The 17842-nt window shown below is 35.4% G+C and overlaps 1 protein-coding gene across 2 annotated transcripts in view; it reads left to right on the forward strand.

Annotated features, from left to right (window-relative positions):
- The window catches only part of LOC142335319 (uncharacterized), a 63704-nt gene that overhangs the window by 39159 nt on the left and 6703 nt on the right, over nt 1–17842 (forward strand). For both annotated transcript variants that reach the window (XM_075383765.1, XM_075383767.1), the window contains exons 5-8: nt 5628–5706; nt 12599–12885; nt 13548–13672; nt 13868–14034. In XM_075383765.1, coding sequence (XP_075239880.1) covers nt 5628–5706; nt 12599–12885; nt 13548–13672; nt 13868–14034 — 658 coding nt within the window. The remainder of the gene's footprint in view (nt 1–5627; nt 5707–12598; nt 12886–13547; nt 13673–13867; nt 14035–17842) is intronic.

The following is a 17842-nucleotide window of genomic DNA, read 5'->3' on the forward strand; positions in this document are numbered from 1 at the left end:
TTTGTACAAGAACTTGCCTAATCGAGCTTTCGCCTAATATCACATCCCCCGTTTATAGTAAACAAAACAATTTGCGCGGATTAGGCTCCACTCTGTAAAACAAAAAGTATTTCACATCACTAACAAAACCTTTCTGCATTACTATCCTTAACGCAATTTTTGCTCAACTATTTTTCAATGTGAAGAAAATTTGTTATTAATCTTGGTAGTTTTGAGAGCTTCCTATTACCAGGTCGACATCAGAACAACTCTTTGTATACCAATTAATTGTGATGAGTGAAATTCGTAATAGCGGCGCATTCCGATAACTTATAGTGAAAATTATCCATAGCATTGTATTTTATGCAACTTTGACAAAAAAAGGTACTTTGTGATGAGTTTTAATATACTTTTCTTCACCTCATTCACTGTTTTTCTTTTAAAACGACAGCGGTGACACTTCGATCCCCGTCGGAGCTTCTCATCACTCAATTTCTAAAGTCTCATCACCCGGGCCTCTAATTAGTGGGGATTAGGGTGTAATGCGTATTCCACTCCTATTTATAGGGGAAAAGAGAGTAAGAGTGTAATTTTAAAACAGTACACTGTATTTACACTCTTTTCTCCACTCTTTGCAAAGAGTGTAATTTAGGGTGGACTGATAAAAAAATTACACTGTTACACAATTACTAATATAACCAAAGTGACGCATCTGATCCTAGTGTCATTTGGCGCAATGGTTAATGCAGACAATGAAAATACCATGAAAAAACCAACAGGTATGAGTGGTGATACTGTTTTGAGTAATACATGTGGTGATACATGAACTATCGAAAGTAGTATCCGGATTAATAGACACGAACAAAAAACAGGAACAAAAAACTATTGATCTCGAAAAAAAACAGGTTGAAATAAACGATAGACTGAGAGCTCAGGAACGTTACACAACCAAGGACTGTGTTATAATCTGCAATCCACCCTTTGACTCAAGAGACAATCAAAATGTGTTGCGAAACACATTGAAGTTTTTTGAAAATTTTCTGAATATCAAACTGGAAGAAAACAGAATTAAAGCATGTCATATATTACCCGGCACAGCAGCTAATGGATGCCCAGAGTCAGTGATCTGCAAGTTTGTCTACTTTGACGAAAAAGATAGGTTTTTGGTGCAAAGAGGAAACTTAAGAAAATCAAGAGTCCACTAAATAATCTCAATTTATATTTTAATGAAAGACTGCCTAAATATGAAGCAGAAATAAACAGCGAGGCGAAGAAAATGGGAATGATTACTTCAACAAAAAATTGTACAGTGTCAATTATGGTTAAGAATCTGCAAAACGAAACATCATTTAAAGCAGTAAATAACGTGGACGAACTGAATAAGATCCAAAATCCTGTCTTACGGGAGAGTGGACGCAACAAGCAAAAATTTATGAAGGAAGCGGATGAGCTCTCCTGTGAAAAGGGTCGAGAGAAGTTTTCACCTGATAACAAGAGACAATCGAAAACTAAAGTCTATAGCTTATTATGGTTAACAGTGGAAACTTAAATTTTTTGTTCTTATTATTAAATATATTTCTCTAGTAAACTTCATGTTAACCCCACAAAGTAGCAGTACTAAAATGATGGGACTATAGGCTCGAATGTCCCTATTCATTCAATTTGCTTGCAATATTCGCAGCAAGATGGAATGGTAGTAAGTTTAAGGCATACGTTTTCTTTCATTTTAGACTTCTTGTCTCATTGTCCCCCTTCTCATTGTCCTAGAAAGTTATCGTTGTCCTTTTGGCTCGCGATATTCGCAGCTAAATGGGAAGGTGAGAAATGAAAAATTTTTACTTCTCGCTCTACAAAGAAAAATTAAACCCCTTACTGCTTACAATATGCGCAGCAAAGAGACAAATAAGATGGCAATTTTAAAATTTTTCTAGTGGCACTATATGTCTAGCGATATCCGCAGACAAAGATGTCATAGATGATTTGCATTTTTAGGTTTTTTAATCAAATAATTTTTTAGAATTATAGAGTCAAAATTTGCGATATCCGCAACTCTGAATTTAAATTAGGTTAGGAAAAGAAATAAACTCAGTTTTTTTTTAAATTTAGTGGAGGCCTGCGATATCCGCGGTCATTCACATTCACATTCACATTCACTTTCAAACATTCATATTTTTTTGTTGTTATTCTATCTCTTGTCCAAATTGTAAATTTTAGATTTTATTATATTGGATCAAAATGCATTTGAAACCCTGATAGAAAATTAAAAATTGGTAATGTGTTCAAGGAAAAAAGAAAAAAAGGAAAAGGGAGGAAAAAATTTCAAAATGAGTGCAAACAAAATAATCTTGCAAAACATCAGATCGATCTACAAAAATTTGAACGAGTTTGAAGTGTTGATGAAACAACAGGAGAGTCAGCCTTTAGCAATATGTTTGACGGAAACGTGGCTCAAGGACCAATCTAACACAAAGTGCATTAACCTTGATGGCTACCAGGAGATTGCTACAAGCAACCGTAATACTTCTAAAGGAGAAGGGGTTGGGATCTTTGTAAAGATGGATTTAAAACAAACAATTATTAAAAAGTTTGGCAGTACCAGTATTCAAATTTTAACTGTGAAAATCAACACAAAAAATGGCAAAAGTTTTTTATTAACAGTGATCTATATCAAACCGAATACAAGTATAAATGAAATATTGGAAACTTTTCAAATGTTTTTTGAAGAACTGACTCCGGAACCGGAACAGTTGCACATTGTTTGCGGAGATTTTAACATTGAACATAGTAGCAAAAACAACAAGTTTACAAAATTAAAAGACATTTTGAGTTCTTACAACTTAAGTAATATGTCAAACGCTGGGTATACTAGAGAAAGCGCAACGTCGAGAACTAATATTGACGTAGTTTACTGCTCGAAAAAAGTAGAAACTGAAATCATCAAGTCAGCTGTAACGGATCACTTTACTGTCCAAATCGTGTTCTCTGACTGCGTCGGAAAAGCTGTACCACAGAAAAACAAAGTTTACAGGGATTGGACGGTTCTTGAAAACCCCTTAGTTTTTGAAAAAAATGGTTTTTAAAATAAGAGACAAATTAGGCAGACTTATGTTTCACTTTTATGCTTTGGAGTGTGATCTTGCATTTCAAAAGTTCCAAGAGGCTATCATTGAGGAAGTTGACAATTATATTCCATTGAAAAAATCAAAACCTTCTCAGCAACAAAATTGGATTGACAACAGCATAAAAAATTTAGCAGCAAAAAAACAGAGCTTTTTCCAGACCTTTTTGAGACATAAAAATAATAAAAACAAGGAAAATTCAATAAAATCAGGAATAAGCTGAGAAATAAAATAAAAGAGAACAAAAAATCTATTATCAGGAAATGTTGCACAAAAACGCAAAAAACAACTCCAGCAGCTTTTTTAACACAATGAAAACATTAAGTGGAAATACACGAAAAGAACAAGAAGAGTTGTCAGAGAATCAGATTGAAGATTTTACCATTTACTTCACAACTATCGGAAAAATTTTATCGAATAAATTAATTGATCCTGGAAAAAGTGGAAGACAAAAAAGAGTTTTAAACAGCATGTTTTTGACCTCAACAAATAAAGCCGAAATATCACTAGTCGTTAAAAAATTGAAAAATAAATACAGCACTGATTGTCACGGTCTCAATAACTTTATACTTAAAAAAATAGAATATGCTATAGTTCCTACATTGACGTTTTTAGTCAATAAGTGTTTTGAAAAGGAACCTTCCCAAAATGTTTGAAAAAAGCAGTAGTAATTCCAATACATAAGTGCGCGAATGCTTCCGAAGCTCAGAACTACAGGCCAATAAGTTTATTACCAACGATTGGTAAAATACTAGAAAAAATACTTTGTGATCGGATTACCACATTTCTCGATAAATGCGATTTGCTTAATAGAAATCAATTTGGGTTCCGACAAAAAAGAGGGACTACTGATGCACTAGTTAATTTCCTCGAGGGAATCAAAGAAGACTGGGAAAATGGATTTAAAGAAGTAAAGGCTGTCTTCATAGATCTGAAGAAAGCATTTGATACAATTGAACAAAATTTGCTCCTGGAAAAGCTAGAAAACATAGGAATGAGAGGACCTGTACATAAATTACTGAAATCCTATCTGAGTGACAGACAACAATGCGTCAAATCGGTTGAGTTTAGGTCGGAATTCTTACCAATAGAATATGGAGTGCCGCAGGGCTCGGTGCTAGGTCCACTGCTCTTTCTAGTTTATATAAATGATATTCAGGATTTCTGCGGTGACTCAACTGCAATTTTGTTTGCTGACGCCGCTGTTTTGAAACAAAATGCGTATTCAAGTACAGAAAAATTTGAGAAGTAAATCGAATCTGTCGCCGACTATTTTTTGCGAAACAAACTGACGCTCAATTTAGAAAAAACGCAGCTTGTGAATTTGAACGCAATCAGAAAATCTCAACAAGAGATAATTTTGCAGAATGATGCGATCAGTCAAAAAACGTCTTTAAAATACTTAGGAGTACATATTGATGAAAAACTTATTTTTAATAGGCATATCCTCGAAATATGTGCAAAACTGTCCAAATTTTCTGGATTGTTTTATAAGTTGAGATCAATTTTGACAACTGCACAGCTTCTTGTAACATTTAAAGTTTACGTACAATCAATACTAAATTATGATGGTGTTTTAGTCTATGGAACCAGTAGCAAGACAACACTTCAGCCTCTAGAAGCAACAAATTGCCAGAATCATGTTTAAAAAAAGAAAAACGGAATCAACATTGCAAAATCGAGAAAAGTATAAAATGCATTCGATCAAAGATTTGCACATTTTTGAACTTTTTAAAAAATTAACAGAGATACTTAGATCGGAATGCGAAATAGATAGTCTAAAATTCCTTATAACAGAGAAAGAAATAGAGTCAGTTGAGTTAAAAAGAACATCATCCCGTCAGTTGAAAAGTACAAACGCCGTGAGTGGACTTAGCCCTAAACGGTTAGGAGTAAGAATAAGAAAACTGTTGAACTTTATATTAAAATTTAACCACAATTTCATTTCAGATGTACAAAACTTGAATAAAAAAGAATTGAAACGTTATCAGTTTAGTTTTAGAGACAATTACATTAGCAATAATCAACAAATAGTTTCGTTAATATATTGAGCTGATCATCTCAAATCCTTTGCATCTTAAGCATCTGACAATCTGTCTTTTAAAGTCTCTTAGTACTGCTACTGGCATCACTTGACCAGGACCATCGGACCTTTTGATGACCTATCAAGTAAGTGGCGGTTCTGTGCGGCCTAGTTTGTACAGCAATGCTAACTTACTTGAAAACAATTTATTATTATTATTATGTTGGACAGGGGGAAGATGGGGGATCAATTCTCATTACCTCCTTCCGCCTTTATTTTTTAAAATTACACTCTTATAATTACACTCTTCCACCCTTAATTAAGCGGAGAAATAGAGGTGTAAATTTTTTATTTATACACTCTTTTCCCCGTAATTTTTTGGAAAATTCTTCGGCCCGAGTATTCTACATTCTGCACGTTCTCATCAATCAAAAGATAAAGTCAACCAAATGCGCTAAGAGCTACAGTTATCAGTACGTGGGGTAGATCGTGTAAATTATTTACAGACCGTATGTACGATGGCAGAGATGGGGTTGACAGTCCCACTGATGAGAATCCAATTCTACCAGAGTTATCGCCCAAAAGGTAATCATGTTTACAGAATATTGTATAATGTTTATCTGATATCCTATAAATATCGTGTTTTGATCCCCAAAAAACAAAAGAATGGAATTCATCGATCAAGAGCATAAGATCGATAAATGAGTAAAAACAGATAAAAAACGTGTAATAAGGCTTTTGGCTTTACTGAAAAAGGTAGAAATCTGTATATTTTTTAACGAAAGTTTGTTTTTCAATTTATGCTAGACTAAAGTAGAATCTTTCCAAGTACTGTATGTAATGATTTGACTTGAGTTCCATGCTCCAATTACCTATGAACTTGAACTCAGTGACACGTGAGACGGTCTAATTGTGGGCAAAAAATAAAACATTATGAATCTTTTGAAAAGGTTCAACGCGTACATTAGTTGTGGACTGCAAAATTTTGAAGCAGAAATAAATAGCGTCGCAAACCCAGGATGTGGTCATCGTCCTATAATAGGTATGCGCCAGACGGCCTTCTTGGAGGTTCAGACCAAACAGACCCAAAGTTAGCTATAGGCCAGACCGAACAGACCCAAGCCAAGCCCTGGGCCAGACCGAGCAGACCCAAGTCAGACACTGGGCCAGCCCGAAGAGACCCAAGACGGACACTGGACCAGGCCGAAATTAACATGTAGCATAACATTCAGAGATTTATTAAAAAAACAACATCACAAACCGATTAACGTCGGAAAAATTGCTCGCGAATAACAGGCGCGCAATTTAATTCAGGGGATGTAGCCTAGATAAAATTTTCCTTATGGGTGCAAAAGTATCAGCCGAAGGTATGATTCGACCTCCGACCTCCTGAGTTCCATTCCGTCACCACGACAGAGGCATCAACCACTCGGCTATCAAGACTCCGCCTTGTCATCGACTTTCTAACAATCCGTTGTGTTTGAATAACAAAATTAAGTAGGGACAGTGACTGAAATCACTCAACAATCAAGAAGTGCTTGAAAAAGTCACTTGAGAAGTCAAAGATTATTCTAGAAGAAGAGCGCAAAAACGGCCAGGCGTCGTGCATTGTAATCTCTAACTCAACATCACCAAAATCAGAACATCAAAATAGACACGAGAAAAACAAAAAGCGACTCAACAAAACACATTAGAAAGTGTTTTAGAAAAAGCAGACACAATTTTGAAGTTCAGTAGTGTGGGTAGGTGAAGGAAGGGGCGGGGTATGAGGGCGGATAGATGGAGGGGCTAGGTGAGGTGAGGGTTAGATCGAGGGTGTTTGGGGGGAGGTGTAGATGGGGGAGGTGTAGGTGGTGGGATAGGGGGTGTAGGTGGGGGAAGGGTCAGATAGGTAGTTGCAGGGTTAGATAGGTAAATGGGGGGCAGGTAGATAAGCGAGGGGGCAATTAGGTAGGTGGGGGAGGTTAGTGGGGGTCTGTAGTTTAGATAGGTATTTATATAGGATCAAAAATCACAAAATGACCTATTCCCCTTGAATATTACCAGCACTTCCTAACAACTGTACATTACAACGCTACTGTTAAAGTTCAATGTTCGAAAATAGAAGTCGATCTTCAAAAATAGAGGTGAATGTACGAAACAAAAGAAGTCAAAATTCCAGTCATGGATAGACTTGCACTAGCTAAATAAACATAGCCAGTAGAATACCGGAAGCGACTCGAAGAGTTGTGCAATAAACACTCACATATTAATCTTACAAAGAAATATTAAAAGAAGTACAAACGTTGCAAAATATAGTTGGAAACAGCCAATTTTTAGTCAGGAACGTGGGTCAATGGGGGAGGGCATAGCGTAGTTAGGTAGGCGGAGCGAATTAAGTGCGGAGGTAGGTATGGCGGTGGGTAGGTGGTAGGAGGTGTAGGTGGTGGAGGGAGTTAAGTGGCGGAGGCGGTAGGTAAGGGAAGGGGCAGCTGGGGGGAGGGGTAGATGGTGGGGGTAGGGTACGCAGAGTGTTGGGAGAGTAGGTGGCAGTCTGTAGTTTAGTAGGGGTAATTTATATAGGATCAAAAAATCTGAAAATGACCTCTTCACCTTGAATATTACCACCATTTCCTAATAACTGTACAATAAAAACTAAGTTGATGTAAATGTTCGATGTTCAAAAGCAAAAGTCAAAAATCTAAAGCAGAGGTAAATGTTCGAAACGAAAGAAGTCAAAAGTTCAAGTCATGAACAAACTTGCGTCAGCTAAAAAATCTGTATAATCTCAATACTCGTCTTGGAGTCGTGATACTAGCCTTGGAGTCCTTTTTAATAACAAAATTTATCAAATCCAATAACAACGCAGTATTCAGTAACCAAAGTTCGGGGTTTGTTTGATCGTATAATTTTTGGTTGATAAAGATCAGCTGCTGCTTACAAAAATGATCATTTCAGGATTCATTTCAATTTTTTTTGCAGCGGACGGACGACTGTTTTGCGCTGGACTTCTGGGCTTTGATCAGTCCAAACAGTTTGTTTGGATTCTGATTAGAGCTAACTCTATTGATGTTACCGTGCCAGAGAGGCTAAAAAAATGGAATATGTTTTGCTAGCCATACCAAAAAATATGGATGGTCATATCGAATAGACTGAAGTATGGGTATGGGCCAGACCGATTTTAGATATATGGACCACACCGAACATACCAAAAACAGGTTTGGGCCAGATCAAGCCAACCCAATTCAGATATGCTCCAGACGAAGCGACGTGACCAAAAATTTGCCGTCTAAGTTCCGTGGCATTGGACCCCCTGTCCGCGACCCAAGTCCGTCTTGCTCATATCTGTCCTGGATCGAGAACCTCATCCTGAGAAAAGAAGGACATAAACAGAATATACCCAAACAAAATTTAATTTGTTGAGATTTGAAATATTAAAAGTGCTCTCCGAATCCCGCATTTATGTAAACACACAAAATTTTTTTTCATCAAAAAGCTCATCTCGAAATGTAGCTCATCTCGAGTTCAATACAGTGAGACATTAGTCCTTTCTCCACGATGAAATTCTTTTTGCATAAAAAACAACGCGACATTCTGACAAAATTGTGCTACAAATGATAGGATACGTACCGCCCCGCGGAACAATTTTGTATGCGCTTTTGTCTTTTATTCGATAGCTGGCTTTAATCAATTCGGTAATCGCAAATCATACTAAAATTTGTTGAACACACCATTATTAAACTAACTCATGACTAAAGAAGAAAGTTTTTAACTAAATCACAAGAGGATACATTTTGAGCGCCAAACATTGGGTGAAAGAAGCGAGAAATTAAAAAATAGCAAAATATGAAAGATAAGGGATTACTAGGGCAGGCAAGTGAAATAATTCAACAAAAATTTCTCCACAAAATTTGCGGTGAATGCAACAAAAGTGTTGATATGTGAATACGTAAGACTGACGTTAAATTTCAGCGTTGATCTTACGCAAGGTCAACGCGTGTCCGAAAAAATATGAAGGAAACAAGTGGTCCAAGCTCGTGAAGTTGTGACCACAGATGATACGTAATTTCAAAGCTTAGGCCACTCTCTCAAGGACTCGAACCTCTTAATCTATTTCATACATTCCGCCTATTATCCCACTGTGTCACTGTGTCGCCATAACTTTCAGAACAAATTTTTATCCGAAAACAAGAATCGAACAAGAATTCGCCTGGCATAGAAAGTTTCAACATACGTGTCAAGTGTCAGAAATGTCTCTTTATTCTCAAAAACTTCTTTTTATAGTCAAAAACTTCTGAGTCGAACAGATGTATGGACAGTTAATTCTTCGAACCTCAAATTGAAAAGATTTTTCCCGTAGCAACATTGAGTACTTAACGTTTTTAATTTGAAAAAACCAAAATTTCAGAAAACTCATGTTAATATAATTTTACCAGATGAAAAACCAATTGCGTTATCATTTATTTTGCAATGAATAGCTGCTTTTCACCGAGTCCAATAAAGCGCCGATTGCAAATTTTTACTTATGAAAACGAAATAAAAAATTGGAGTAGAATATAATGTCAAGTTCCCTTTTACGTATGAAGAGACCTCGAAGTTATTTTTAAATCATGGGTCCTATATTCGCACTTATTTGGAACCTCACAATTTAGAGCAAACCAATAAAGAGATTTTCTGTTCAAGTTACACGTTCAAAATTAGTTGCTCATAATTTTCTAGTTGAAAAACTGACGACTTTGTATATCAATAAAATCAATCTCGTGGATTCTGTTATATGGTGATTTAATGTTTCATGGAATGTTTTAGCCCTTCGAGAAAATAGCTTCAAAAGTCAACAAAGCATCGGATAAGAAGGGAGCAGTATTCAAAAACATAAATATTCTTTCATTTTTTCTCAACTTATTTTTCTGTTACTGTCTGAAAGCTCACATATGTAACAAAATCGACTAACGAAAAAACCAAAACCTTAATTGTCTGCAATTCATTGTTCTGAGAATTCTGCAAGAGCTAACAAAAATTTTTTCTACTTCATTAAAAGGAATAAAAAGACTTCCAACTAACGTTAAATCGATACAAGACTGCGCTGACTGATAATCAATATGGATCCAAATGGACATCACAAGCCTCAAAAAAGCTTAAATCTCGAATATCAAAGAAAATGAAACAAAAAACTTATTCGCTCCATCCCCAATTGGCTAATTTTCTCTTGTTATATTTTTGAATGAACCATAAAGAAACAATTCACTAATATTCAGGTCACGTTAAACGCCGTAAGAACTAACAAGCAGAGTTATAAAGTAGGGCGTGAATTCACAGATGTTTACAAGAAAAAAATTCTCCTTTTTTCCAAATGATTCCCGATCTGAGTCTTTTTTTCTAATAGAAAGGGAAAATATACTAATCACTCATTCAGGTATTTAGTTAGGTGAAACTAGCAGTCAATTGTAGCCCAGTCGAGAACTTAATTTAGAAATTCGTTTGATGGATCAGGAATAATCAACAGAAAATAGAAAAAAGAAGCATTTTCAATTCTTCTCCAAAGCAAAATTTGCTGTGACCAGGCCTCAAATACCAAGCATTTGAATAAGTTTAAAAACTCCAACAAAATGGATTAATTTGAAATTTTTTCATTCGTTCTCATTAATCGAAAAACAAAGTATTCTTCAAATACTGGAATCGACTAGCCTGAAAAACAGAAGATCTGATTTGTGCATAAAACAGTTTGTTGAGCATGCCGGAGAAATCAGCACAAAGATCGACGAATTATTTTAATTTTGTTTATTCTTTTTCGGCCTTTTCAAGCAAAATTGTTTCCTATAATTTTCATGTTCAACAAGCGTATCACAGTTGCTCACTGGGATTCAATATAAGCAATTAAATCAGTAGAAGACAACGGCGCCAAGGTAATATTTTTTTATATACTAGTTTTTGAGTTCAAATGAAAAAAAAACAAAAAAATTTTTCTTTCTTTTTCCTTTCCAAAATTTTTAGTTTCCGTTCAAGTTCTTACGTTTTCCACATCTTAAAACAGGTTAATTACATCCGTTTTGTTACCTATTGGTAACTTTTTGAATGACTCATAAAAAATAACTAAGATTACAACTGAAATTATTAGCTAAAAGAATGAGAACGCAAAAAATTGCAAAGACAATTGACAATACGTCAAAATAACGTTTGATCATCTCATGCACTATGTTCTAATGACAAGCTTAGTAATTTTATTGCCTTCCTTCTTTTGATTTCGAAAATGTTAGATAACTTGAGTAAAGGAAAATTGAAACTGAAAAAAAACCAAAAAAACGTTAAAAAAATTGTAACATTATTGTAAATTTATCTGGATAGTCATACGATTGTCATCAAGAGGTATCATCAATGCTAAAATAGCCAGATTAACAAATCTGCAGGGCAGAAGAAACCTGTCTGCACATCTAAAATACAAACAGAGGCAAGAATAACAATGCTTTGTTTCATAAATTGTATATAATTTGGCCAAACCTTTTGATTGTAAAAACGTAAGTGGAAGAATTCGGAAAAGAATGCTATCTGCCAAGAACACTGTTTTTTCAATTAACTGGTACCTACTAAAGTGACAAACAAAACTTAGAAAAAATGTCACAAAATGAAAAAAAAAGTAATCGGAGAAACCAACTGACCTAAAAATTACAAAAAAAAACAACTAATTCCTGATATAAACAAGTGCAGCTAACAAAAAAAAATGTTTTTCTATCCAATTCAATTCATGACTTTGCTCAAACAGCAATAGCCGAGCCGTGTCAGGCTTGCGAAATTTTATATTTTTCTAAAAAAACTGGAAGAAATTGGCAAAATAATAGTTACAGAATTTATCAGTTTGGCTCCATGTTCTCCAAAAAACACTCTTTCATAAAATGAAAATAATATAAAAACCAACAAAATAAAAATTGGATTATTTGTAAAAAAAAGTTTAAAACACTATTGTGAACATAAATAAAACTATTATAGAGTTAATTAAATTCATACAGAGTTAATTAATACATTCTCGCATTTTGGAAAATGTTGCATTAATAAGGTTTTTAACATAACGTATCTTATATGGCGGTGAACGAGTTGCATTAATTTTTTTTGGAGTCAGACAAAAATTGTGCATAAACTTCCAATCCCCCGAATCAACCACTACCACCTTTACGACCACAACAACTTTCCCTTTCTCCACCACCACAGCCCCCTTGCATCCGCTTTTTAGCACACATTTGATTGAAAAGGAAGATACGCATTCTGATGGCAAGCTATACAAACATTTCACGATCAGCGTTAAATTTTAACGCTTAATTAATGAAGACAAACACTCAAAATGCTTAATCATGGAAGACCAACGCCAAAAACCATTATCGTAATTAAGGCCAGCGATTAATTAAGATCAACAGCAAAAAATGACGCTTTTTTTCAAAGTAAGTCAGCTCTATAATCAGAAAAGAAGCTTAATCTATAGGAAGCTTCAATGTTCATTTATTGCTTACAGGCAGGCGTACAAGACGAGGTGGAGTACGGCTGGAGACTACCCCACTCCAATCCCAACAAGCAGTCATTTTGGAGGTCAAAGTGGCATAATGAGACAACACAGTATTAGCAGCACTCACAGTACACGTGACCATCCCCCTTTCACCAGTCAAACTCAGGGAATGGGCAGTGACATGAGTCACACGCCTGTGGATTTCAGTGCCAGTGGGGGCAGTGCAGAACTGAGGACCTACCTCAGAAATGCACCCTCCATTTTGGACAGTGAACACACAGCTGAAACTCTAGCACGTGAGGATCCCACTCCTTTTATGGACTTTTTCAATCTAGACGTCCCATAGCGTACGTTTCATGACCACTACTGACAAATTATGGAATGTTTTATAGCTAAATAATACTTAAGTGCGAATCAAGTATTTTTCAAAATTCTTTTTGGCAATTATAAAAAAATTATGACAGTTATAAGCACCTAAATGAAGAAATTCGATTGCGCGTGTGAAGCCGCACAATTAAAAAAAATGACAACAATTTTACTGATCTATTATATAATTCTGAAGGCAAGGCAACTGACTCTATTCCAAAAATAAAAAACATCTAATAAATAAATTTCTTCAGAAATATTGCTAATCACGGATAGCTATGATCATCCCTATACCATCAGACTGTTTCGAGCTGCAGCTGCTGACTAAAAATGTTTCAGCGTATATGAGTACGTGAAGTAACCTCTGCTTGAAAAATATGCGAAGTTCTGATAAGATTCCTAGCAAAAATTATCACAATCTCACGAGCTGCTAAATCTCGTTGAGGAATTTCTGACGAGAAATTTCTTCTTGCAAGATTTGATAATTTTTTTAGTCGAAGGAGCATGCGGCCGCATGCTGCAATAAGAGTAGTCATTATCGTCGTGCATTTTTACAAGTGACGTTGAAAAGTAATTGAATTTTGTATTTCAGGATCTTTTGGAGGTGGAAGCATGGGTAGATACCCTAAATTGCAGAACCCTGCTACTTGGAGTGGCAACAGTCGCCTACCACCCAACCTCAGAAGTCAATCCTTACAACCCATGTCCAGTATTGAGGTACTACTTTCTTTCACAATTATACCTAAATAACAGTAAAATTAGTAAACTGGGTGGTAGGATTTTTCGGTTCCTGATGCAGGAGTTGCATAAAATCCCCATATATGTACTAAAGAGTCACTAAACAGGGGGATCTAAATATTTGAATAAACATGCATACAGACATGCTTGGCCATGTCACATGATGTTGTTAAGATGAGCCAGTACTTCAAAAGTGGGATTGAGGGTGGTGGTTTGAGAGGTCTGCAGCAGCAACATATGTTAGGGAGCATCAGCCAATCAGAAGAGAGGAACAAACAAGGCTCCCGCAAGAGCATAGTGGATGTGATCCCACGTGTATGGCTCACAAACACCATTCCTAAGTACGTTAAACACTCCCACATAATTCGAACATACATTCTTAGAATTAATCATTATAAACCAACCCGGACACTTGTGTACTACCTTAGTGTCCTTTCTAGAGAATCAATTGACATATTCTCTAAAGTGATTGATTCAAACATGCGCGTGCAAGTTTTAAAGTACCAGAGACATGCAGTGCCAGATTCTAGAATGCCAGGTTTTCCTATATAGAAGGCCAGGTTTCGAACCCGCAAGCTCGTGTTTCACACCAGCTGACGTGACTCCTGCTAAATTCACTGACTAGAAATTCTGGTTTCTCGGCACGCAGTTCTAGATTAAAACCAAAGTTGTGCAGTGACCTCATCAGAGTCACTTGACCTATACAGCGGACTTCGCTTTATTTTTTTAACAACAATTCGCACCAACAGATGACGATTTTAGTAGTTCATTCAAAACTGCTCATGCTGATATGCACCAGAAGTACCTCTCATAATCAGTTGAAAATCATTGATTAAATTGTGTACCAATCGAGGAGCGAGAAAAAAAATAAAACAGAAGCTTAACAGACAACTGACTCGGTATTGAGAGATAGAATCATTGGGTCTTTCCCATTATAACCCCTCCCCCCCCCCCCCATGAAATTATAGCCGACATTATGGTATAATTACCATGATGGGGCTATAGGTTATCTGACCACTAAGCTGTGTGTGTTTGTGTGTGTGTGTGTGTGTGTGTGGGGGGGGGCTATAATCGGAAAGACCCGAATCATTGACATCTCATTTTCTCAATACCAGATTATTTCACCTCGCTTTTATTAAAATTATTAAAATTTTTCCGACTGGATGCAAAACGTCAAACAATGTAGAAAGCTATTTGATATGTAAAAACTATTAAGTCTGACTGGTCTGCTTGGAACTCTCTAAAGGGGAAAAACTTTAAAAATGAACCAATTCTTTGATTCAAAAAGTGGCATACTGTGTATGAAAACTGTGAATTTATATGCAATAAACAAATTATAAGTTCTAACGTTAGGAAGGAGCTTTTAGAGAACTAGCACAATTACCCGCGCTTGAGTGAAAGTTGGGATGCAAAATATGCGTATTTCAAACATTTAAACAAAAATGTTTGTCTGCTAATAAAGCAATCAAGATATAATTTTATGCAACAATCAAAATTCATCAACACTCAGATGTGAGGGGGTCGAATCATGATTGATCCAAATTTATAGCAATTCGTGATACGCATAAAAGCATCTAACCTGTATATTTCTTAATAATTTATATCAACATCTGTGCTTACTTATTAAAACAGAGAGACTTAATGTCTAATTAGTTAAGCATGCCACGTTATATAAGTCTATGGCAATTTCATGCAATTAACTAAGAAGCGACATCGATCAATTTACGAGAATGGAAATCCCTACAACATTGAAAAATTAACTATCTCATTTTCCCACGAAAATGACTTAACCATCTTTACCTAAACAATATGTCATACGAAAAAAGACGCGCCCCATCATGTTGACAGGTCGCAAATGCCTTGCATAGCCAGAAGGCCATAATTTGAATTCCTAATTGCACGCTTTAAACAAACCAAAAACACTACAATTGACGTGACTTTCAAATTCCCGCCGAAAAAGCTCAGACATGAATGATTTAAAAAAAAAACAAAATGCAAGTGAAAGATTGAGTTTCGCGTTTCGGAAGATCTGAGTGGCTAAAAGATGATATATTTGTATGATATGATATGATTACTGCTAAAAACTTGTTGCGGTGCAGCAATTTTTTGAAACATGCTCACTTTCATAATACAGACCATTTATAAAAGCTTACTTCCGATAGAACGAACATCATAAATAATCAAACCTGAGAAAACTTCAAGGTTCAAAAATGTAATACCGTCGAAAACGCTCTTACCAATTATAGTATCGCTAAAATAGCCGAAACAGTCAAATAGCCGAAAATATAAGCATAGCGGCAGATAGTCGGACAATTAACAGCAACATAGACAGCTTAAACCCCATAGTTAACAAAATCATCAAGAGCAAAACATAAACCGACTAATGTCGGAAGAATTGCTCCCGAACGACAGGCGGGTAGAAAAACATTTAACCCCGCCGGTATTCAAACCGCTGATCTCCTGATCCTTAAATAGATGCACTGCCCACTATGCTATCGGGACCTTGTTCTTTTTATGTTGTATATTAGCAACAAGCTTTACTTCGGAGTGAGCGCAAAAGAGATCACTCAAAAATGACAAACGAAAACGTGAAAAAGTCAATTGAGAAGTCAATGAATCTTCTAGAAGCAAAACACAAAAGGATCAAGCAAAAAATTCGAAAAAAAATTGCGTAAAAAAGAACCCACACGTTTACAATACTTGCTATGAACTTCGTTCAAGAAAAATTAAAAACTGCATTTGAAAATATTACTCTGATTTCAAGTTATCTTAAATTTAAAACAGTTTGATCTTTTACATAAAGTAGCATCATAATTATCAAGCTTGGTTGACTTTTATTTAAATCAGAGTTCATACTCTGGTGTTGTACTTTTAAGTGACTGCCGAAGTATTTTAATTGAACGAGGTAAGTCATGTATGATAAAAAATGTGTCAAATCATCAATCTAAAATCCAATACCGAAAGCAGTAACAATTCACGTCACGCACACAATTTCAGCTGCAGAGAGATAGAATTCAATTTAAAAGAACACTTTGACATCTTGGCGCGTGATCAGATGATAGCAAAAAAAAGTGGAGAGACGGCGAAACAAAAACATAGCAGGTCAAGTACAGAAAAACAATCTAAATAATTGAATTAAATAAAAACTTAAACATCAGCATGATCCAAGAAACATTACATTAGAGGGCCAACAAAGCACACTACACCAAATGTTCAAAAACAAACAAAAATCTGAAACCAATTAAAAACATTTTTTGTTTCGAAACTAGTGTCCTAAAAGTTATCATTGCTGACACACTTGTTATCACTATCGTATCTATGCATCTCAACACTGTGATATTTTTAGACTTAATGTAAAAAGACACAATTAACTGCATGCTAAAACCTTTACCAAGAGTATAACCTAAAATTTGCAAATCGAAAAATTATTTTGTTATTTTAATGATAAGAAAAAAAAGGACACCAAATAATGAAAAGATTTAAAATTTCTCTAACGTCTTTTGGAAACAAATGGTATCTAAATTATTAAAAACAATGGCTAAAACTCAAGCTGATAATTTAACCACAAGTACATTGCCGCTAGTAAATGTTGTTGTTGAGCAATAAGACCAATAAGGCAAAACAAAAGCAACACCTAAGGGCAGAATAAAAAGATCCTTTAATATTTCTTTGAATACAACTGGTGTCAAAGTTATAAACACAGCTAAAATGAACTCGGGTTAAAACTGAGATTCAATTAGGCCTCTTTTAAACCATAAGAAATGTAATTAAAAAGATCGCATTTATGATACTAAAACAGAAGTCAAATTATTGCCTGTGAAAAAATTATTCACAAACATTTTTTCAAAAACCAATTTCTCACTCTACTTTCAAGATAGTTTGAACAAAATCATGCGTCTAAACTATTCTAATTCTTCTCCTTTTAAAACTCCAGCGTAATTGCAAAACAACTTTCAATTGACTTCTCGTTGACCTCAGAAAGCCGAAAAACAGCCAAAACGGAACATATCTTAAAGGCAACGCACCAACACAATGAAAACGAAACATAGGAAAATGTATAACTGACAATCTAAAAAATTGGGTTAACTAAAGAACCATATATCAGATTACTTCGAAGAATAACAAGATTATTTGACAGTCAACAAAACA

The sequence above is a fragment of the Convolutriloba macropyga genome, chromosome 2, assembly GCF_964194025.1.
Source record: "Convolutriloba macropyga chromosome 2, txConMacr16.3, whole genome shotgun sequence".
In the NCBI taxonomy this organism is placed as follows: domain Eukaryota; kingdom Metazoa; phylum Xenacoelomorpha; order Acoela; family Convolutidae; genus Convolutriloba; species Convolutriloba macropyga.